General features: G+C 45.3%; 1 protein-coding gene across 3 annotated transcripts in view; it reads left to right on the top strand.

Annotated features, from left to right (window-relative positions):
- LOC147635047 (purple acid phosphatase 2-like) overlaps window positions 1-23008 on the top strand; it is a 91036-nt gene extending 68028 nt beyond the window's left edge. For 2 of the 3 annotated variants that reach the window (XM_086804298.1, XM_086804301.1), the window contains 4 exons: window positions 10865-11085; window positions 11197-11318; window positions 22230-22391; window positions 22667-23008. In XM_086804298.1, the coding sequence (XP_086660424.1) occupies window positions 10865-11085; window positions 11197-11318; window positions 22230-22391; window positions 22667-22763 (602 nt within the window). In that variant the 3' untranslated portion in view covers window positions 22764-23008. Of the gene's footprint in view, window positions 1-10864; window positions 11086-11196; window positions 11319-22229; window positions 22396-22666 lie in introns of those variants that run through there. The other variant, XM_086804300.1, reaches the window with a different exon arrangement.
- The last annotated feature ends 1475 nt before the right edge of the window (window positions 23009-24483 follow it).

The raw sequence follows: 24483 nt of genomic DNA, 5'->3' as shown, positions 1-24483 counted from the left end.
CAAAAGTGACGGGATCACCACCTCCTCTCATTGAGAGGTTGAGAGAGGTGTGAAAGCCCAAGTAGGAAGGTGGTAAAGAATGAAGAGTGTTGGTGACCATCTGTCTGTCTGGGATAACGTCATCAATGTTGAGCAATTGTTCCTGCAAATCTTTCACTTTGGTGAGATGATCTGCCATGGAGTCAACCTCATCCATAGAAAGAAGATCCAATTGCCTCTTCAAGTAGGCAACTCTTGTCTCGTTGCGTACCTGATACATTGCTTCCAATGTGTCCCATGCAAGCTTCGATGTCTTGCAAGAACGAATGTGCGGAATAATAGTCCTTTTCACTGAAAGGGCTATCAATGACATGGCCTGTGCATCTCTAGAGTCCCATCTCTTCTGCTCTTGTGTGGGAGCAGGTTCTACATCAGGAGCTCTTTGAGCACCTCCCCTTTGAGGCGTGGCTGGCTGTATGGTAAGTGGGCATGTCATCAGCACACACGATGCCCCAAAGCCCTTTGGCTACCAGCAAATTACAGATCATGAAACTCCAGAGGGAGTAGTTAGACCCATCCAACTTGTCCTCCTGGGTGAGCTCACCAAATACATCTGTAGCATTCTGTGCCATGTCAACAAAATATACCTGCAAGCAAACCAAGCACCAATGTGCACTGCCAGGCAACCAAATGTCCTGTGCAAATGCATGCCTGCAAACTAGAGCAAGTGTAAACCTGCACCAAATTGACCAATTACACACAATGTGTATACATACGCGACAAATCACAGCTGTAATGTCCAATTACATGCTCCAATCTGAAAATCCCCAATTTCTATGCACTCCAATCGCTTCAATGTGCATTTAATTGGCCAATTTTCACAAAAGCCCCAAATTCTGCAAACGAAAGAGGTTCAATTTGCTGATTTTGACCTCAATTTTGAAAACCCCCAAATTGCAAGCAAAGCAACATGCCCAATTTTTTTAAATTTGTCTTGAAATTGAGAAATCTCCCAAATAACCCTTTACATGCACTGTAGTGTCTGCAAAATTGTATCTGACCTGCACTGCAGTGTCTGCAGAATTTGCATATTTTTACGTGAGCAGAATTTTGTCAAAATTTGCATATTTCTACCTATAGTACGGTCAGTTGGGGGCGTTGCTGGCCACGAGAGGTATTGGCGTTTGAGCAGCAGTAGCTAGGCGCAGGTGAAGGTGGAGCGCATACAGGGGAATACGTTGACGGGCTAGTAGCGAGGCGCAGGAGTTAGGCGGGGAGCACACACGCGCATACGTCGACGGGCAGCAGTCAGGCGGAAGCATGCAGAGTGTGACGGAGCTGCACCGTTGACGAGAAGTAGAACACGGGTCCCACGGAGGTCAGGCGGAGGCGAGCACGGAAGGCGCAGGCAAGTCGCCGGAATGGGTTGGAGTCGGCAACTGGGCACGTGCGGAGCAACTACGGCGTCCTGAACGGAGAAGCGACGGTGGGGCGGCTAGAACGGACCTGTGACGGCGGCGGGTGTAGGCAGCCAGAACGGAACAGCGACGGCGGCTCTGGCGGTCGGAACGGAGTAGCACCGGAGGGGAGCCGCTGCAGGGCAGAGGCGGGCCTAGGCGCACTATCGCTGCCGGCTGGAGAGCGCCGGCTGGAGAGGGAGGTGCCGCCCAAGCGGCAGCGGTGGGTTCCCCACTAGTGCCGCCGGCTTCTGGTGGCCGGAACTGGCGGGCGAAACGAACGGCGACGGAATTCTGTAGGTCTTCTTCAGCTCTTCAAGGAGTAGATTCCAGGGCTAGCTCCCAGCTCCGATACCAATTGTTGGGTGTTGGACTCACACACTCACACACACGAACCTGCACATTAGGGTTAGGTGCATGGTAGAGAAGCTCACACACAGAAATGTGAGAGAAAGAAAGAAAGAAAGAAAGATATATTAACGTCCTGTCGAGGCCAAAGCTGACCTATAGGACAGATCAGAATACATCTTTGGTTACAATCCACTTCGGGGTATCGGTTAAAGAAAAGTGCATGTGGGATCAAAAAGAAACTAACTTCAAAGCTCTCATGACTCATGAGAGTTACATGTTACAATGGTAAAATCACCATGTGCTTAATGTGATTAGATATGTATAAGTATCAAGTTCATGTCCTTCAAAAGGAGGGTGGACCTTTAAAATCTTTGATGATAGCTTTTCCTCCTCTATAGACCGCCCACTTCCCTTGTTTCCTTGCTTCTCTGACTTTGGCCAGTTCCCCCGCTCTATTCTTTAGTTGTAGTGGGGTCAACTCATCAGAAATCCACACCGAGGTACCTTGCAATGATTTAGTCTGCTTCATTACCTTGATCTTATCAATCATATCATAGTATCGAACCCTAGCCTGTTTCCCTTTAATTTGAATGTCAGTTGGGTCACCAAGGTCTATAAAAGGTACCACTTTAGTGAGTCGTTCCTTTATGATATCTACATCCAAGATGTATCCCTCTAGCTGTTCATCTGTGTTGGTACCTACTGACCAATCTTCTGGCAAGCCCCCAATTCGAACAAAAGTTTCCAGGCTTTTGACCCTTTCATTTTCTTTCAGGACTGACAGTACTTCACTGACAAAGTTCTCTGATTTTACCTGAGGTTTTGTGCTTTCTTGTTGTGTTTCCTGTATTTTTTGGGTTGCTTCTTGGGCTGCTTCCTGAATCTCCTGCTTGTTCTTGATGTCCTGCAATTGAGCTTCGAGGCCAGCAATCCTTGTTTCTTGACTGGCAATCTTTGTTTCCTTGTGTGTCAGCTCAGTTTTGAGGGTGGAGACCTCCTGCTGCAATTTCTTCAGTTCTCCCATGATGAAGATCTCCCATGGGGATTGAGGTTTGATAAGGGGTGGAAGGGGGGGTGGGTTCGAGGCCATGGTTGCAAATGACTTCAGTTTAGGGGCCATGTTGTATCACGGGGGTGCTGAAAATAGCCCACAGGGAGCCCCCCCCCTCCCCCTCAGGGGGGTACTGAATTTAAACCCTACTCAAGAGAGGGTAAGGGCGAGCAGAGGAGCAGAGGAGGGGGCTGCTACTACAGCGGCGACGAGAGGGGCAGGCCCTGCTGCAGCGGCGACGGGAGAGAGAGAGAGAGAGAGGAAGTGACGGGGAGAGAGAGAGAGAGAGAGAGAGCGGAGAGGGGGGGGGCTGGGTCTGTGGCGGGAAGAGAGAGAGAGGAAGTGACGGGGAGAGAGAGAGGGAGAGAGAGAGCGGGGGGGGCAGGAGGGCAGGGGCAGCAGCAGGTGACGGGGAGAGAGAGAGAGAGAGAGAGCAGGGGGCGCAGGCCGAGAGCAGGGGGCGCAGGCGGAACAGCGAAGAGCAGGTGACGGGGAGAGAGAGAGAGAGAGAGCAGGGGGCGCAGGCCGAGAGCAGGGGGCGCAGGCGGAACAGCGAAGAGCAGGTGACGGGGAGAGAGAGAGAGAGAGAGCAGGGGGCGCAGGCGGAACAGCGAAGAGCGGGGCAGGCCCTGCTGCAGCGGCGACGGGAGAGAGAGAGAGAGAGAGGAAGTGACGGGGAGAGAGAGAGAGAGAGAGAGAGCGGAGAGAGAGAGAGAGAGAGAGAGAGAGAGAGAGAGAGAGAGAGCCAAAAGTGTGGTATCCACAAAATGCAAGTCAACCCTTGCATGTGTGCCACATCCATATAATATAGAAGTACAAAATATTATATGTTAGAGTGTCCTTTCACACTTGATATCCAAGGGGAAAAACCACATGGGAAAAAGTGCCCTTGGTTAAGCCCTGTTCACACAGCACTACCATAAGTGAGCATATGCCTACAACCTATATGCGCAGGGTATACAAGAATGCAATGCAGATTTGTCTAGCTCCAACTAGTACCATAATGGGGTTGTAATATGTGATACATAGGCGATGGCGAGGCAAAAATACCTTGGAAGCATGATCTCCGGGTGTGAGAAGAGAGAGAGAGAGGCCTAGAGGCTTGGAAGTTGGAAGACTCAAGAGGCTTGAGGGAGAGAGAGAAATGAAATGTTATATTAACGTCTTCAAAAGGCCAAAGTGACCTATGAGACCAAAGTTACAACCATGTGACATCTGATACACTGTCTGGAAAAGAAAAGAAAGAACTGAAGGTAAGTATCTAGCCCTACAATACATTAGTAGGGAACATCCGGAAGCAGCAACCAGGGAGAGTGGGAAGCTAATGCTACTAGTCAAAATGGGGTACATGAGTACATGGATACATGAATACATGAATATGGGGAGTAGAAAAGTGACATTGATTACAACAGTATATGGCTGGAGTGGTAATCATCCTAGGAGCTCTAGCATGGGTCTCTGTCGGATGGCTTGGATATCTGCCATAGTGAGATGCCTGGTCGGACGAGCCCGATGCCTCGCAATGATGCTCTGAATCCTCCAGTGTAGGCATGATCTCCGATGTGAGGATCCGCGAACCCTCGGGCGTGTGGATCTGCCCAACTGGATAGAGAGAGAGTCTAGATAGTAGAGAGTAGGGCCTTGCGTGAGAGGCTTGGAACTTGGAAGTTGGAAGCTAGAAGAAGCTTGAAAGTTGAGGGAGAGAGACTAGAGAGAGTAGATACACTCAAGTCTCATAGAGTGTGGCTTGAGGCTTGAAAGTTGAGAGAGAGAGTTGCTTGAACTTTGAAGCCTTGAAGCCTTGAAAGTTGAAGGGGTGTGTGTGTGCTTGTAGCCTTGTAGAGGCTTGTTCTTATATAGATATTAGATAGGCAAGAGAGAGAGGCAAGCCTCAACCTTGGCCCCTGGGCCTTGGCCCTTGGCCCTTGAGGCTTGGACCTTGGCTCTCTCCTGCCTTGGCCTTTAGGTTTGGGGCCTTCGGGCTTGGGCCTTGGCCCTTGAAAGTTGAAGGGGTGTGTGTGTGCTTGTAGCCTTGTAGAGGCTTGTTTTTATATAGATATTAGATAGGCAAGAGAGAGAGGCAAGCCTCAACGGCAAGAGAGAGAAAGAAGAAAGAAAGAAAGATATATTAACGTCCTGTCGAGGCCAAAGCTGACCTATAGGACAGATCAGAATACATCTTTGGTTACAATCCACTTCGGGGTATCGGTTAAAGAAAAGTGCATGTGGGATCAAAAAGAAACTAACTTCAAAGCTCTCATGACTCATGAGAGTTACATGTTACAATGGTAAAATCACCATGTGCTTAATGTGATTAGATATGTATAAGTATCAAGTTCATGTCCTTCAAAAGGAGGGTGGACCTTTAAAATCTTTGATGATAGCTTTTCCTCCTCTATAGACCGCCCACTTCCCTTGTTTCCTTGCTTCTCTGACTTTGGCCAGTTCCCCCGCTCTATTCTTTAGTTGTAGTGGGGTCAACTCATCAGAAATCCACACCGAGGTACCTTGCAATGATTTAGTCTGCTTCATTACCTTGATCTTATCAATCATATCATAGTATCGAACCCTAGCCTGTTTCCCTTTAATTTGAATGTCAGTTGGGTCACCAAGGTCTATAAAAGGTACCACTTTAGTGAGTCGTTCCTTTATGATATCTACATCCAAGATGTATCCCTCTAGCTGTTCATCTGTGTTGGTACCTACTGACCAATCTTCTGGCAAGCCCCCAATTCGAACAAAAGTTTCCAGGCTTTTGACCCTTTCATTTTCTTTCAGGACTGACAGTACTTCACTGACAAAGTTCTCTGATTTTACCTGAGGTTTTGTGCTTTCTTGTTGTGTTTCCTGTATTTTTTGGGTTGCTTCTTGGGCTGCTTCCTGAATCTCCTGCTTGTTCTTGATGTCCTGCAATTGAGCTTCGAGGCCAGCAATCCTTGTTTCTTGACTGGCAATCTTTGTTTCCTTGTGTGTCAGCTCAGTTTTGAGGGTGGAGACCTCCTGCTGCAATTTCTTCAGTTCTCCCATGATGAAGATCTCCCATGGGGATTGAGGTTTGATAAGGGGTGGAAGGGGGGGTGGGTTCGAGGCCATGGTTGCAAATGACTTCAGTTTAGGGGCCATGTTGTATCACGGGGGTGCTGAAAATAGCCCACAGGGAGCCCCCCCCCCTCCCCCTCAGGGGGGTACTGAATTTAAACCCTACTCAAGAGAGGGTAAGGGCGAGCAGAGGAGCAGAGGAGGGGGCTGCTACTACAGCGGCGACGGGAGGGGCAGGCCCTGCTGCAGCGGCGACGGGAGAGAGAGAGAGAGAGAGAGGAAGTGACGGGGAGAGAAGCGGCGACGGGAGGGGCAGGCCCTGCTGCAGCGGCGACGGGAGAGAGAGGCAAGGGCCAAGGCCCAAGCCCGAAGGCCCCAAACCTAAAGGCCAAGGCAGGAGAGAGTGAAGGTCCAAGTCTCAAGGGCCAAGGCCCAGGGGCCAAAGGCCAAGGCCCAAGCCATCCCCAAACGGCCAAGCCAACAGCCATAAACTGCTAGAAACGGCAAAGAGTCCCCAAACGGCTAGAAACGGCCAGAAAAACGGGCAAAAAAACTGGCGGACTGCGCGCAACGGCTCCCTACCGTCCCCCCACAGTGCCGTCCCCGTTCCTGAAGGCGTCCCCGTCCCCGTCCCCGTCCCTTGTGAGTAAGGCTTCCAAGGGGACGTCCATCCGTCCCCTGGCGTCCCTGTCGCGTTGGTCCGTCCCGTTTCGGCGTCCCTCCGTTCCAAGCCCTCGTCCCTTCCGTCCCCTATGACTATGGCTTTCCTCTTGTCCTTTGTTGAAAATGCCCTGTCTCACTAGCACGGTTTGATAGATTTGCCCTTGTTTGTTCTTCCTACGAGAGCAAACCCACAAACTCTTCAAAAGTGAGAGGTTCAACACCTCCTCTCATAGAGAGATTGAGAGACGTGTGAAAGTCCAAATACAAGGGAGGCAAAGAATGCAAAGTATTGGTGACCAATTGTTTGTCTGGGATAACCTTATCAATGTCTAGCAACTATTCCTGTAAATCTTTCACTTGGTGAGGTGATCTGTCATAGAGTCACCCTCATCCATAGAAAGAGTATCCAACTGCCTCTTCAAGTAGGCAACCCTTCCCTCGTTGCATACTTGGTACATAGCTTCCAAAGTGTCCCATGTAAACTTTGCTATCTCTAGGAGAGAATGTGGGGAATGATAGACCTTTTGAGAGAAAGGGCTATCAAAAAACATGGCCTGTGCATCCTTGGAATCTAATCTTCTGCGCTCTTGTGTAGGAGCAAGATGTTCTACCTCAGCTATTGGAGCTCTTTGAGCAGCTCCCCTCTGAGGTGTTACTAGCTGCAAGGTAGGTGGTCGTGTGTCATCACCACACACAATGCCCCAAAGCCCTTTGGCTACCAGCAGATTCCGAATCATGCAACTCCTTAGGGAGTAGCTTGAACTAGTTTATCCTCCTAGCATAGCACACCAAATACATCTGTAACATTTTCAGCCATGTTGTCAAAATCCACACTTAATAAATCAAAAAGCATGTACGTGCATTGCCAGGCAACCCAATGTTCTGGTGCAAACTTTTTGCTTGCAAAAATGCCAACCCCAAGCAAGAGTATGCTTGCAGAATCTCTGGGGTGTTCAGAAAAACACTCAATGTGTGTACATGTGTTTCAAATCTCTGCTGTGTATAACCCAGATATATGCTCCAAAAAAAAAAGCCCCAAATTTTGCATACAATGTTGTTCAATTTGTGCTGAATTACATGAATTTCAGAGAAATGCCCTAAACGTTGTATGCAGTGTTGGCCTCAATTTGTACAGAATTGCATGGATTTCAGAAATGCCCCAAAACTTGTCACTCTGTACTATACTACCTACAAGCTTAAAGCCGCATGAATTTATTGGATCAAAAGTGCAGACCTATAGACCTTCGACAAAGAGCAACTGCTTGGCGACAGTGTTGGCGTCAGAGCTGGTCCGGTAGGTACAGCAGGTGACAATCTGGTCGGCGATGAAGGGGAGCAACTGCAGGCCCTGGCTGTGGAGGACCTGGTTGTGGAGATGGGACGACGGCACCTGTGACTGCGACGGCTAGGCATGGCACGGCACGGAATGCAGCATGGCGACCTGAGGCAGAAGAGACGGTGAAGGTGATGAACATAAGCAATGGCAACCTGAGACGGGACGATGACAGCGAAGGCGACGGAAACGTGAGTGAAAACCACAAGGATTTTGGGCCTTTGCCATGTAAGCCCAAGAGTAGGCTGAGCGCCACCCACTGTGGTTGCAGCACTGCCCACTGGCTGGGTGGTGGCGCCCCGCACTAGTGCTGCCTGCCGTGCCTGGTCAGTTGGCGGAAATGGACGGCGGTGGAGCACTCCACGCTAGTGCCGCCAATGCGGCGAGGAGGGGGGGGGGGATTTGGAGGTGTAGACGGGCGGCAAGCGAGCACAGCAGTTTGAAGGCGGGCAGGTCCAGGCAGCTCAAAAGGCAGCTTCCTCCAGGAGAAACTTGCTCTGATACCAAATGTTGGAAGGCCACATCAAGAGAGGGAGAGAATGTTAGGGTTTCAGCTCACAGCCACCGAGAGATACGGAGATAGACAGAGTACACATTTGTGAGAATGAGAGTCGGTGGAGGTGATGGAGTCAACCATCCACATATATCCATCCATCATAATAATATGAAATTACAAAGCAATAGATAGAGTGTCCTTTCACACTAGATATCCAAGGGGAAAAACCACATGGGAAAAAGTGCCCTTGTTTAGGTCCTGTTCACACGTAGCACTACCATAAGTGTGCATTTGCCTTGAAATCCGTCCACAATGAGCTTGAGGAAGTGATCTTTGTAGAAGTGCATCTTCGGTGGGAGCTCCGAAGGTGTGGGTGGTCCATGTGCAATGGCTGTGGAGGTTGAGAAGATCTAATCGGATAACTGTGCAAGAATTGAGCTTTACAAATAGAAATGAATATACACTCAATTCTTAAACTATATTTAGCTATGAATCGACACTTAATCCTTAAACTATATTTAGCACATAGCTTAAGATAACAAGCAACACACCAATTACCACAAGGCTATCAAGATTAGCACAAGGCTATGCTCAAGCACCAAGCAAGCTAATGATAAATGAAACAAGTACTAGCCGTATACAATGAGCTCAACTAATGAAGTACATAAGCAACACATTATGCTAAACTCAATAAAATGAAACAAGACAAGAGAGTCACCATATCTACTAAGGATCCGTAAGAAATGTATTGGCACAAAGGTGCAACAAGACCAATAGCCCTCAAGCACAATGTGTTGCTCACAATGAGCTTGGTTGTTCTTATTTAGGGTAAGAATAAGATGGTGCGTAGAAAAGCTTCCACAACCTCCACCACATGCTCCCCTATCTCCTCATCCACACAAAGGGACGTTGGATTAACCCCATAGACCATGCTTAGCTAGTCCTTGATCTACACCCTCCAAAGATTAAAACCACCTCCACTAAGGTTCTCCATACAGCACATGATGGAGATCACACTATTTTTAACACCCTTCCTTCATCTCCATATGGTGTGTATAGGGTGAGGATAGGATGGTGTGTAGAAAAGCTTCCACAACCTCCAGCACATGCTCCCCTATCTCGTCATCCACACAAGGGACGTTGGATTAACCCCATAGACCATGCTTAGCTAGTCCTTGGTCTACACCCTCCAAAGATTAAAACCACCTCCACTTTTTAACACCCTTCCTTCATCTCCATATGGTGTATAGTAAGGGAGGTGACTATCCACTAAGAATTTCTACTATGGCTTACATAGAAAAAATGCCCACTAGCTATAAATGTTATGCCAAAGAATGTTGTATCGTTTGGATGACACCATAACTCTTCCTTCACATATAGCAGGGAAGTGAAAGGTAGGGAGTACCCAAAGTGGCCAAGACAGATCTTGGAGATTATGGTTATGGGAGGAGTGGCCACTGATGCATCTACAGTGGGATCATGATGAGTGGTAGTGGCACGATCGCCCACGAGAATGCCCCCGACATCCCTTTCTTTGAGTACACTATCATTTGGGATGCAGGACTCCAGTGTGAGAGGTTGACAATACACTAATAGTAGTAGCACATTGGTAGACACCAAGCATCCCCATGTGCTTCCTCCGCGATTTTTGGAAGCGGCTGTGGGATAGTTTTTGGCCACTGAAGATTACTCTTTTCGTGTGCGATAGCACACATGAGCTTGGTAGTGAGCACTTGGCTGGCAGTTGGAGGTCGATTGGCTCTTTGTTCTAGATGTGGACACCTTCTGGAGACACAACAACATTGCCTTTGGGATTGTCGCAAGGCACAATAGGTTTGGTTGGGGATCCTCCACGTTTTCACCATAAACCCGCCGCACCATCACTTGGGGGGAGGTTGCCTGGGCTTCTGAGACAGCACCAGCCCTAGCATACAATTTTTTTATTTTTTGGCCAAAAAGAGATTTCTATTAAGTAGAACGAACCAATACAAATACATGACTATAGGCCAGAAGAAAAGATGCTTCACTTACCTATGCTTAGATAATCATTTTGGCAAGACTATGTGACATTCCCAGTTTGAGCAGCCTAGATGCGTGGGATCTTGGTTTCACCCTCCGTGAGAATCTATGTAGAGATCTGATGGCAAGGTGGGTGACCAAGCATTTAAACTGGCACCAGATGAAGCTCACTGATTTAGTAACTGCAAGAAGGTGTGTGCAGGCTAGCCGGCTGCAAATGGACGGTTATCTGGGTAAGAATGCAGACAAGGCCTCTTGGGGTGGGCACCTAGGTCAGCTGTCAGTTTGGGGAAGGCATCTGAGCATTATACTTGTGAATGACAACATCCTTTCTGTGTATTGCGTGATTAAGCGCTTCATTTTTTTTTTTGTTACAAGTTGAGAGGCGGAAAGGAAACAAAACAAGGGTACCATATTTAGTTGAAGGGAATTATTATTATTTGAACTTACACTCTACTACTATACTGTCCAAGCAGGAAAATATACACCTCAATGGGCATGGCTACGAGATGAGCTCAAAAGGGTTGACAGGAAAGTGACACCTTGGTTGATAGTATTGATGCATGCACCATGGTATAATAGCAATACTGCTCATTATATGGAAGGAGAACCCATGCGTGCTGTACTCGAGACATGGTTTTTGAAGTATAAGGTTGATATTGTATTTGCAGGTCATGTCCATGCATATGAAAGATCTGTAAGTGGTCATTTCCACCTTTAACCTTTGTCTAACCAAATAGCCAAGGTCACAATCTGCTATTTGTGAGCTTATTGATGGAAACGGTTACTGTCTGACATCAAACTACAGCATAGGGTGTCCAATGTTGCAAGTAATATACTAAATGGAGCGCGCATACCTGCCCAAGACAAGTCAGCACCGGTTTATATAACAGTTGGTGATGGTGGTAATATTGAGGGGCTGGCTGGCATGTAAGTCAGGCTTTCCATACCGTAAATTGATGTTTTGATTTCTTGTTATTTATAGCATGAGTAGTAAACTTGGTTGATGAGCCATGCTTGTAGTGACTGAAGACATTTTGAAGTTAAAAGTTATTGTCTTACTTCTTAGTTTTTGCTCATCGTATGGATTGTAAGCCCTAGGTAGACCTCACTCCACAAGCCCAATAGATCTGCAACACACTAGGAAAAGGTAAAAGTCAAATGTATATTGATCAAGAACAACATTTTGGACAAGAGAATAGATTGCAGGCAATTTCAATTTCCCACTTACTAAAAAAAAAAACATTCAGAAGGTGCACACAAGCACCGTTGGCTCCTTGCCAAAGCCCAAGTAGAGTCCAAGAACAAAGATGTGGAGATTACCTTCTACAAAGAAGAGGCCTCGCAACACAAGATTGCCACCTGGAGGCTCCAATAAGAGCTTGATGCTGCCAAAGCAGATGTAGAGACCAACAATGTAGCCACACAAAAGCTTCGGGGTTAGTTGGATGAGGCCAAAGCCTAGGTAGAAGACCAATAGAGAAATCAAACAAAATCATACAAATGCTCCCTTATGCACTTGTCCAAACCAATGAGTTCCAACTCAAATGTCTTCTCACATAAACTTGCAAATTTTAAATGGGCAATGTCTTCTCACATAAACTCGCAAATTTCAGATTTGGGCGTGTAAAAACTGTCCCAAGCTTTTGCTCCACATGTACATGCTTCCAAAATTCCCAGAACCTCAATCCTAATGAGGTAGGTGCTCATACATAGAGCTCATACATGGGTTTTCAGTACCCAATCACCACACATGTACATAGACCTTCCAAAAAAGCTCAAATCTTGCTTGGAAATGAACCAAAAAAACTTGTAAATGCCAAAAAACTGGCTGCAATTAGGGCTTGTTGGCATGCGCTTCTCCACTTGCAAGAAGCTCAAAATGGCTCCCAATCAGCCAAAGACCATATGCATAGGCCCCAAGACATTGGGCATCATATGCACACCAAAACCTTGAGGTAAATTCATCCCAAATAACCTGAAATTTTTTAATTTCTATGCCAGTTTCTAGGGATATGCCTGCAAGTATTTCAATGACTCAAATGCTTCAAAGAGGGTGGGAGGTCTAGATCTAGGCCACAACATTGCTCCTGGATCTGATACGTAAAACAAAAGAATTTGCAGCCCTAGGTAGACCTCACAAGTCCAATAGATCTTCTTTAAGAGGATACAATGTGCGGTGTATACAAGAGAACATTCACACCGAGTAGGATCTTTCACAGCACAAAACTTTATAACTCAAATTGCACAAAACTTTAAAGCACAAATTTCACAATTACTAAAGTGATACAATAGATGGAAAAGTCCCACATTTGTGTGCTCTTGTGAAGGGAGCTTCGATGGTTGATCCAGAACTGCTAAGATGGATTCTGTATGCTAGTAGAAGCTAGGGAATAAACACAAGGGATGAATGAAATGTGTGGAGAAAGGGGCTGTCCGTGTATCTATAGAGGTCTGTATACACGGGGCGGCAATGACATCATCGTGTAGGTCTCTGGCCATAAAGATATATGCATCTTCTATGGCCATCTAGGCTCATTTAGGCTCCTTCCGGCCCCACAATGTCTGCTCTCGAGATTTCCATTGAGAAAAGCTGATTTTACATCCATTTGGAGAATATATCCCCCCCCCCCCCCCTCTTCTTTTTCCCCCCTTTTGCATTGCCAATGCAAAGACAATGTAGATTGTGGTTAACCAAAAGTTAAATGTATTGTGGATAGGTTGAGATATGATGGATATAAAGCCGATCATTATGCATGTACGGTCAAAGCTAGGAGCAAAAGTTTCCTGAAAGTCAAAACCTTCAACTTGTGCAAACCTTTGGCAGTCATATTTTGCTCGCATGATTGCCATCCAATTCTGATTCCCTTGTGATTCAACAAAGGTGTTAGGGTCCTGAATCTTAAGTAGCTTTGGCATGAGAGCATAGCTCACAAGATTCTCTCAAGCCTTGTTTTGCTCCTTTAACCTTCTGGATTTGCGAACATCTTGAGGCACATCGACTATGGCCGGGGGTTTCTCTCCATCCAAATGTTGCCTATACCACTAGGGAATGACTCATCCTTTTGTGCCACATCATGATCTTGTTCTTTATCTTCAAAATATTAATCTCGGTAGGAAGTCATATGAACTGTTCTCCATCGGAATGTGAGGAAGCCCCCCTTTTGCATATGGAGGTTGTGTTTCTTTGGTGATTTTCTTGTTGCATGTTAAAGAAGAAGGAACATTCGACGTGGTTGTTTTTGGAATACCACATCATGGCTCACTATGATCTTCTTTGCGTGAGGATCATAGAGCCGATATCCCCTTCGATGCCATGTTGTAAACCAAGAAGATGCATTTCTGGTCTGAGAGTCATAGAGCCAATATCCTTTCAACTTCATGCTGTAACCCAAGAAGATGTATTTCTAGCTTTTGGCATCCAATTTGCTTCTCTGAGGATTCGGAACATGTACATAACATTCACACCTAAAAACTTTGAAGTGTGGAGCTGGTGAAGGTTTCTTATTGAAGTAGGATTTTAATAGAGTCTGTCTTAGTCTGAAAGGATTTAGGTAGATTGTTGCCGTTAAGCATACTCCTTGCCAACTCCACAGTAGCGCAATTCTTGCGCTCTGCAACACTATTTTGTTGTGGAGTGTGAGCAGTAGTGAGCTTTTGCTTTTCGTGATGAAACCCAAGATTTCATCAGATGTGAATTCTCCTTCTCGGTCTATTCTGAATTGCTTCAATTTGGTGTCTTTCTCAATTTTAGCCAGTGCAATCCTTTCTCTAAACTTTCTGAAAGCCTGAGACTTTTCCTTAAGGAAATACATCTTATTATAATCATCTATCAATGTGAAAAAATATGAAGAACCTCCAAGTGCAATAGTACTCTTCTTTCCACAGAGGTCAATGCGTATGAGTTGAAGAGGAGCCTTGGTCCTAAAATTGCTCTCTTGTGGAATTAGTTTTATCCATCATGCAAGCGAGACAAAAAGGAGGTTCCTCTTCGTATCTTGAATCCAAAGAAAATTTGAAAGACTTTTTGCCAAACTGTCACTAGTTGGGCATTCTCTATGCTCTCGAACCTATGGATGGGATCCATAGTGTGGACATGACACCTCATGGCAAGGGACTTTTTTGTTTTTGTTTTTTTTGAAAACATCCTTCCGTTAGTAGTTACCAAAAATATAGCTGACCAAAATGGCTAAGTACATGACCTAGTCTTAATCAAGGGAGACAAGAAAAATATATGGGATAGAGAGAGGTTGTTCCTCGCTGGCTGGCCGCTCTCGGAGGAAGGCTATCTCATACAAGTGGGGGAGGGGGGAACAACCAAATAGGTGGTGTGTAATGCCAAGTAACCTAGTTGTCTCTGCCCCTAAGGAAAGGACCATTGCTCTAAATCCGTAGAAAAGCCTCTCGGCGCTTCTGCATACACTCAGAGCCGCCTCGCAGCTTCCCCCACTGGCCGTTGAGTCCATATGCTCTGGATGGACTCAATGGGTGGCATGGTAGTGTTCTCTATGGCCTTGCTGTAGCAAGCACGCCAAATGTGCTATGCTGCTGTACTGTTGTGATGATCTCCCACCTCTGACAAGGGCATGTGGGCATCCTCCCTAGTGGGGCTGTTGATAGCGGGGCTATCATGATACTATGGTGAGACGGGAGAAGGGCGAGGTTCTGTCCCTTCTCCTCATATGCTAGGGCCAATGCTTCCTCAATAGCCTAGGCTACCGCCCCCAGGTGATGGTGTGGGTAGGTGCGTGGTCCATGGTTAAGATACGGAGGATCTGCAACCAAACCTACTACGCCTTCGGACAATCCCAAAGGCAATGCCACTATGACTCTAGGGGGTGTCCACATCTAGAACAGAGAGCTGACTGACCTCCAACTGCTAGTCAGGTGCTCACTACCAATCTCCTGTGAGCTATTTGCCTAAGGAAGAGAGTAATCTTCCGCGGCCAGAAGCTGTCCCACAGCCGTTTCCAAAAATCACGAAGGAATTGTGTGGGGATGCCCTAAGTCTACTAGTGTACTAGTGCTCGTTGGTGTACTATCAACCTTTGGCATCTTAATCCTGTGGCCCAGACGGATTGTGTACTCAAAGAAGGGGATGTTAGGGGCGTCCTCGGGGGGCAAAGGGATTCTGCCATTGCCACTCACCAAGATCCTACTACAGCCGCATACATCAGTGGTCAGCCCTCCCATAACCATAATCACCACAATCTCCCTTTGGCCACTTTGGCTGGGGGTGAGTCGACATGCCATTGGTGGTCATGAAACCCGATCGCTCTCACCCTCTATAAAGTGTAGCTACAGAGATCCTCTGTTGAGGGGGAGGATTGGCTCAATATGCCCTCTTGCCCTATAGAGAAAGTCATGAGGGTGTCTCCATCTGCACCATGGACTGCCATCGGGATATCATGTCTGGTAAAAGCTGAAGTAAAGTGTAATTCAAACTTTGTCTTTAGGATGAGTCAATTATAACACTGTAAAGTCAAAGGCACAATTGTGGATGATATGAAAGGGTCTGATAGATGTGTATGGGATGATGGATGGAGTTGTGTGAGAAGTTGGTTGAAGTGTGATAACCACCTATCTCCACATTTTAATCGTGCATTCTCTAAACATCAATACAATCGTGTTCTTCTTTCATCTGTTGTCTTCCTACGCATGCTAATGTAAGAGAGAGAGAGAGAGAGGAGAGAGCCATCATTTCTGCCAACAAATTGGTATCAGAGCAAATGGCTCTTTCATCCTATGAACCTGCGTAAGCTACTTCGAATGATGACGATCAGCATTAAACGTGGCTCAAGCAAAAGCACGTGCCTAGTGAGAACTGAAACGCCTTGCAGGCACCATCTGGTATAGCAGCATCTCTTCAGTCGCGTAGAAATGAGAAGCACATTGCTTGTAGCTGTGAAGCCACCGTTGCCTTGAAACGCTGCAGATAGAGCAATCGTAGGTGAAGAAGCCTTCATGTGAGAAGCGATGCGGCAATTTGGCTTTTGAGGGACATCAAGCAACACCGCTGCTGGTCATCATAGCTTGAGGCAACTGTTAAGAAACTCACAATGGTGAGAACATGCTCAAGGTCGATTGGTGGAGAAGGAGATAAGGAGATGAAGGCTCACAACCACACAAAACACTAGGAGAGAAGCTCACGTATACAAGAAAAGATATCTTGCTTATTAGTTGCTCAAGATTACAACTATGCTCATCTCTCACACAAAATGAAGCATAATATGCCTTTATGTAGGCATGGTCACCTAGGGTTAGGGTTTGCATCCCTAGGGTGACTTCACACACTCTCTACCTACACTCTTGTTCACATGCCAAGCTTATTTTCTAACACCCCCCCTCAATGCTATCCATGTCAATGCTCATGGCATAGATTGGGTGGCATTGGCTTACATGGCAAGATTCCCCCCTTAATCTATGAGTGGAATGCCTTTATAACATAGGCTTACAAGGATGTTATTGGTGATACGTGTTTAGAGGAGACTCCCAGATGGAGGCTCGGAGGCATAATTGGCCTCTTGGCCCATAGAGGGAGATGCATTTGGACATTTAGAAGTGATGTGCCCACTTTGCTTACAGTTGTTACTTTCATTTTGTTGGGGAATTTGACCCAACAGTTAGATGCACCGTGCCCTTTCTTTTTACAATGAGAGCACCTCAATACTTGACGTACTGCAAGTGCTTAAGTTGTTGTTTCAATGGTATCAAAGTATGATGATGATGATGATGTCAGATGCTATGTATGATGCCATGATGTTATGTATGGGATAAGGTTTTCTATGTGCACGCTTCCGGATTTGTGATAGGTAATGCAGCAATGGTGCAACTATAAGCCATTAGCTCTAATCCATAAGCCATGCGGATTAAGGTTTGCTGGTTTTCCATCAATAATCAGCATGTAACTCACTCATGTCCACTTGACCTCATCAAACCTATCATTCCTTGCATCATCCTTAGGTGTACACTCGTAAGCCACCGTGTAAGGAGACTAGACACTGCCATTGCTTCGTGCAATCGGTAAGACCTCCTCCATGGTGATAGAGGACACCCATGTTCAGATTAAGAAGTTCTCGGGAGAGGGCTTCCATACTTGGCAGGTGCTCATAAAATATAAGATGATGTCCAGAGGGTTTTGGCCATACATCTCAGGCACCAAGGTCATTGACCGGAATAAGCCTGAAGATATCGAGGATGATGAGAGAGCTCAAGCCATCATCATCCTCCATCTTGATGAAAATCTTATCCATCATGTGGACCAGCTTCCGACCGCCAAACAGAAGTGGGATGAGCTCGAGAAGCTCTATGGAGCCCAAGGCAAGAACTCCAAGGTATCCCTAAAGATCGAGTTTTTCAGCCTTGAGTTCAAAGAGGGAGAGGACATTGGAGCCTTTATCTCCCACATTAAGGGTCTCATGGCCCAACTTGCATCCGTGAATGCAAGAGTGGATGAAGAAGATGTTGTGGCCGTGCTACTCAAAGCCGTCAAGCAGGTGTATTCCACATTGGTCACCACCTTGAAGAATATACCGAATCCCACCCTTGAAGGAGTCATTCAATCTTGTCTAGATGAAGACAAGAGGCCAGAGGGAGGAAATGTATCCTCCACTGCATCTACTTTATCACCAGCATCTTGTTGCTCCAAAGCTTAACCAATGAAGATGCATTTCTCTGCTTTGGATCCAACTTTATTCTCACTTTATCAGGAACATGCACATTTGCAATACATCCAAATACATTTAAGTGAAACACATTTGGTTTTATGCCTGTAAACTTTTTGTTCATAGGCACCATGAACAGTTACACAGTGGGGGTCATTTTTTCTCTGAGAGTAGATCCTTCTATTAGTTAATGAAAAATAGCCACAATGGGCTAAATACAACCACGAAGGACTAGATACAACCTTGCCTCATGTAGAGGGCGGGGATCAAATAATCAAAAGGGGTGGAGAAAGATGCACTTCTCCTCTGATTGGCCGCTTTATGAGGAGAAGGCGGTCTCATAGGGGGGGGGGACCATATGGATGGTCAATAATGCCAAGTGGGATCATCTCCTCTATCCGTGCGAAAAGGTCCAGGCCACCAGAGCCTCAAGAAAACTTCCCTCCGCTTCCGCATGCGATCAGAGCCACCCTGCAACTTCCCCCACTGACCGCGGAGTGTATGAATGATATTGAGCCAAATGCTCCTGATGGACTCTGCAGGCGGAGTGTGGGTACCCTCGATGGCTCCGCTGCATCTAGCTTGCCATACGTGCCAGGTTGTAATGCTACTGCAAATTTCCCATCTGTGACATGAGCCTGGTCTCCAGTGGTCTGTAGATGGGGCTGGGACTGGTACTGCCGAAATGCAGAGGTGAGAAACCTAAAGGGCAAGCCCCCCACCATCCTCCTCATAATCCCTGATAACCTTAGCATCTGTAGCCCAAGCGACGGTGCCCCATGTAATAATCCGGGTCGAGGCCCTATCCATCGTGAAGATGCGAAGAATCTGTTGCCAAACCTGTTAAGCCTTCAGGCAATCCAAAATACAATGTCGTTGAGACTCCTGAGGGTGACCGCACCTCGTGCAAGCTACCTGGTCGACCTCGAATGGCCAACCACCGCCAAGCTCCTGTGATTGTAGGCGGTCCTTAGAAGGGTGATGGGTCTTCCCTGCCGGATCTCCAATGTGTCACCACCCTTCTTAGGAATCAAGTGTATCAAACTCTCCGAAAGCCTCTCTGGCATGGCTCTTGTGATCATAATCTCATTCAAGGCTGCTCAAAGGCCGCCTTCCATGAGATCCCCAGTGGGTGGCGAAGGAAGAAACAGTGGGGGTCTTATTCATAATGTAAACAGCAATTGCTGTTGCTTCTACCCAAAAGTAATGTGGCATATTCTTTTCAGACATCAAGGCACGTGCCATTTTTGTGATGTGTCTATTTTTTCTTTTTGCAACACCATTCCATTGCAGAGTGTACTTATACATAAACTGTCTCTTAATTCCCTGATTCCTCAAGAAATCACTGAACTCATTGGAAAAATACTCTCCTCTACTATGTGATCTTAGGCATTTTATTTGCATCTCTTTTTCCTTCTCGACCAAGACTTTAAATCTTTGAAAATGAGCAAATATCTCACTTCCTTCATGAAATAAACCCACACTTTCCTAGTGTGATCATCAATGAATGTAACATTATACCTGCAACTTGCAATTTGCAGTTTTGGCTGGTCCCTATACATCCGAATGTATAACATCCAATGGCCTTACACTGACATGATTTTCATCATGCAGGAAAGTATATTTGGCTTACTTCACATACTTTATGTATGTGCTATTTGTCAATATTTGCAATGGAACCTGTCCCATGCACAAACATGGTTGTCTTCACCTTAGTGTTAATATTCAAAGTAAACATCCTACCTTTTCTGTTACTCTTTATAACTAAGCGGCATTGATTTTTGAAGTCTTCCACAAAATATCCTTGAGGATTGAACCTCACTTGTAGACCATGCTCAACCATCTCTCCAACATAAACCAGGTTCTTTGTAATATTTGGAACATGAAGTACATCTGCCAAGCACTTCATTTTGTCATCTTGCATAGACAATGACACTTTACCAACATGCGCAATGGAGTATGCAATATCATCACCTGTTTCTACATGGCCTGATTTTTTTCATTTTTGTGTATCTCTAAAACACTCACTATGACTATCATATGGTTAGAGATGCCAGAATCTACATACCAAATATCTCTCGATCGTGAGATATTTCCTATTGTGGAATTGAGCATGTCTTGCATCACACACTTCTGTCATCACCATGTTTACTTGATGATGCATAGTGGCCTTGTTCTAACTTTTCTATTTTGGTATCATTATGCTTTTAATAGTTGTCCTTTGTCATGTGCCCTAGTTTGCCACAGTAATAGCACTCTATGCTATTTGCATTTGCTTTCTTTGTCAACCACCTCTGTCTCTTTGGCTCTCTTTGTCTCTAGAGTGGCCTCTTCCACTTGTTTGTACATTAGATTCCCTTTGTTATTGGTGTCCATGATTTTTGTTTCCAAAACGGCTTGCACCTCGGCCTCTAGATGATAATCTATCTCTACCTCTACCTGTATCTAAGTAGAAGGCTTGTGCATGTGAATTGCCATAGGATGAACCTTCCTTAATATTCATCTCCTCATGGATGAGAAAAGCAATCAGTTCTTAAAATCAAGAAAGCTCTCTCGAACTCTAATGGAGATCTGAAATTGGCTGTATTCCTTGCCAAGACCATTCAAGGTCACCAACACCCTATCATCGTCATCTACTGGTGATCCAATAGAAGCAAGGGCATCTGCAAGCCCTTACTGAGTAATCATTTATACTTAGCTTCCCTCTAGTCACATTATGCAGCTTCTACTCTAGCTGCATCTTTTGAGCTTGAGTATTTGCATTGTACATCTTTACCAAGGTGTCCCAAGCCTCCTTAGGTGCTTGTGCATTTTGTATATGCACAATCATAGAATGTGTCACACTGATTGACAATCAATATAACACCTTTCTGGTTCTTTTATGCCATGCTTTGTATGTCTACACTTGTTGAGGGGTGGGATTTTCTTCACCAATCTCTGGCTCCTTTTGATCACCTGTGATGAACTCCCAATATCCTTTTCCAATAAAGAAATTGATCATCTTGAACTTCCATGCTTGGAAGTTATTTGTGTCTAGCTTCTTACTCACAATCTAGGATAGACTGTCAGACATGATTATCTACAACTTACTAACCAATGTTAGTAAAAAACTTTTGCACTTGCAGCGAACCTGCAATCTTTAACACAACGGTATTATAAACCTGATATATTGCAACTAAATATGAACTAGTCACATAAACATACATACGCCAACACCTATAACACTCAGATGCTTTGCACAAATTGTCGTGCAACCAAATTTCTACTGCAACTATTCATTGAACCAAAAGTTTGGACATATACAATCAAAATCAACACTTTTACAGAGAACTTGCAGAGCCAAAATGGAGTCCAACACGTGCCCGAAACACGTGAAAATTCAATTAACAGAATTACCTACACACAATATGGTCTTCTTCCTTCACCCAGGAGGATGTCTTAATCTAAGACAATGATTTTCCTGTTTTCCTGTAGCTCTCACAACTACCAAAGGTATTGCTCCAGAATCGAAGAGGGAAAGAGATGGATATACCTTTTACTCGTGTCCGCTTCCTTGCTTGCCTTGTTCTTGTCTCTTGTGTGCCTCCTTAGCTCTCATACGAACTGGAGCTTTGGTACCATAGAGAATGTGGGGGAGAGGGAGAGCTTGAGTTCCTTGCACGCACATACACACAAGAGAAAGAAAGACACAAGAGAGATGGATGGCTGAATTTTCTTCTATTTTCTTCTCTTCTCTATAACCATAAACTAAAGAGGTAAGAGTACATGCTATAAGTGAAAGTACTCTCCTACTATAACATACAATGGTCGGTCCATAGTGTGAATCCAACTATATGAGCTGGTGCTATAACTATGCCATACTCTATAGTAATCCAAATATGGCTATCACACAGCCTATCGTCCGCTGGTGGCTTATCAACCATAATCTCACTAACCGTGCCAGTGGCATGAGTGCGGAAGCTATTAGCTAGGCATCAATGTCCGTAGCATTAGATGTTTGATCCTTTTTGTTTATTGAATTGAGAGAGAGAGAGAGAGAGAGAGAGAGAGAGAGAGAGAACACGTTTGTATGCAATCACTCAAAGATCTGAAATTTTAGCACGTCTCTTATGTGCAAACAAGGACATGCACATACATCTGCACCTATGATCTTACAAATGTGCAATGTAACATGCAGCTATACAGAACCACAACCAAGTTATTCAGCCTTTCGAGAAGCCAGTTTTGGGCATGCAAGGCTAGAAATAAAAAACTGTTCGCATGCGTACTTTCTTTGGCACCGTAATGGTGATGGAGAAGTGTCAATTTCTGATGCATACTGGCTCCACAATCAGTACTGGTAAATTTTGAATTCTAAATTTGCATTAAAGTTTTAGATGAAGCCTAATGAAGTTCTGGTAAAAACCCTAAATGAGTGAGGTAAGTGGGGGACTTGCTTTACAAGGGGCAGACAGTCAAGGCTGTCCTGCCTCATTGTCTGGCCCTTTTGAAGCCGGCAAGACAAGACTTAAGTCCAGTTGTGGTTTGAGTTTTTGGTTAATTGTTTAGTTTTTTTTTCACAAATAAGAGTATGCTTTAAAGCAATTTAATTAGCTTATTATTTTGAATTTGCAGGGTATCTACTTACAGGGTACAAAGTCATTTGCAAGATTTGAACCCACGGCGAAAGTTGGAGAAGTCTAAACATTTTGATGGATCTGTGGGTGAATGAACAGTTGTGCTTTGATTAGTTTTTGAAGTCAGATTTATTTCTTGAAACCATTGGTTAAGGTGGGATGTAAATGTGGAAATTTAGTTGCTTTTGGATGGAACCACATGAGTGCCTTCAAATTGCATATATATATGAATTGGGTGCCACAATCATTTCATAGAAAGCCCTGAGTGATAGCTAGAAGAGAGACTTTTAATATGAATGGTTTGTATATTGATTAATTCAATGTTAATATTGTATAATAATTCCAGCCTTTTGAGGACGTTAATATATCATTTCATTTAATTACTCTCTCTCTCTCTCTCTCTCTCTCTCCGATTTGTCTCATAGGCCGAGTTTGGTCTTTTGGAAGACGTTAATAAAATCTTTCTTTCTTTCTTTCTTTCTCTCTCTCTCTCTCTTTTTCGTGAAATGGTGTTTTATATTATATGTAAAAATGTACATCAGCCACATGACTCACATAGAACCTATGGCCCCAAAAAAACCCCCACAAAAGATCCTCTAAAGGATCATGACCATGCAAACCTGTACACTAATAAGAAAGCCTCCTAGCCAAATAAGCATCCCAGATAAAAGCATCAAAGATGAGCCAGCCGAGCCGCCGTAGACCATAACGAAATAACATCTGCATCCAGTAGCTGAGCTGAGAGAAGAGAAGAAAACTGCCAAAGGAGCAAACCGCGGATACGTAGAATGTGCCCATGTATTCCAGACAAGGAATCAAAGATGAACCCATTCCGTGTAGTCCAAATATGCCAAAGTCCTGTCCATCCAAGGAAATGGAATATCACAAGGTGACTGTCCGAAGTAATGACTTGAGGACAAATCCCAAATATCCACTGATGAGCCGAAACAGTAGACCTCTCTATTGTCTCCCAAACGCAAGAGACAAAAGACCAAATCTGACGGGCCACTGGACAACTCACGAACAGATGCATAACTGTTTCAGTGCATGTCGTGCAGAAGAAGCAAGAGGCCAATGTAATTTTACGACGGCTGAGCTGATCTCGTGTAGGTAACCCTCCCACCAACATCCTCCAAATGAAAACCTTACCTTGGTAAGGGAGTTTAGACTGCCAACCACGCATAAGAGTTTTCTGCCACCATGATTTAGACTTGTGCAATCCCCACACCTTATTGGCCTTGGCTGAAACCCAATCTTTCTCTAATACGAGCTTATGATAGACTTGGTTAGTTGAAAGTGATATCAAGTCACCAGATTTACATAGTACCCAATCAAGCCAAGGCTGACCTGCAGATGGCCGAGGCAATGGAGTAAAAGGCTCAACTGCATGCATGATGTCAACCCATAGTGGTTGAAATGTCCGAGGAACCCTAAAGTGCTGCCGAATACGACGAAACAAATATGGCCTGTCACGACCAGGTATCACAGCATCTCGGATTCTAACCAAGCCTAACCTGACCATGCGGTTGAGTCGTATGCGTGAAGCATCTCTGTCTGGCCAAACAATGACACGCGACTCCACAAATGTTTCGAACTGCAAAGAGTTCAAAAGTAGTCTTTCATGACCAGGATCCCACCGAGCCAATAGTAGAACTTCATGCCAAGAAAGGAGAATATGCGATAAAATGTGAGATAAGCGAATACGGACAGGATGAGCCGCATTCACAATGTCCCACCATGAAGCCTGCACGCGTGTCCATCCATGTGACAATCTCTCCAACTCAATCAAGTCATGAGCCATGAATACCCAAGGCT

This window comes from Cibotium barometz, chromosome 10 (assembly GCF_041138505.1).
Source record: "Cibotium barometz isolate CiBa-2024 chromosome 10, ASM4113850v1, whole genome shotgun sequence".
In the NCBI taxonomy this organism is placed as follows: Eukaryota; Viridiplantae; Streptophyta; class Polypodiopsida; order Cyatheales; family Cibotiaceae; genus Cibotium; species Cibotium barometz.
This window is presented reverse-complemented; position numbering and strand designations above follow the sequence as displayed.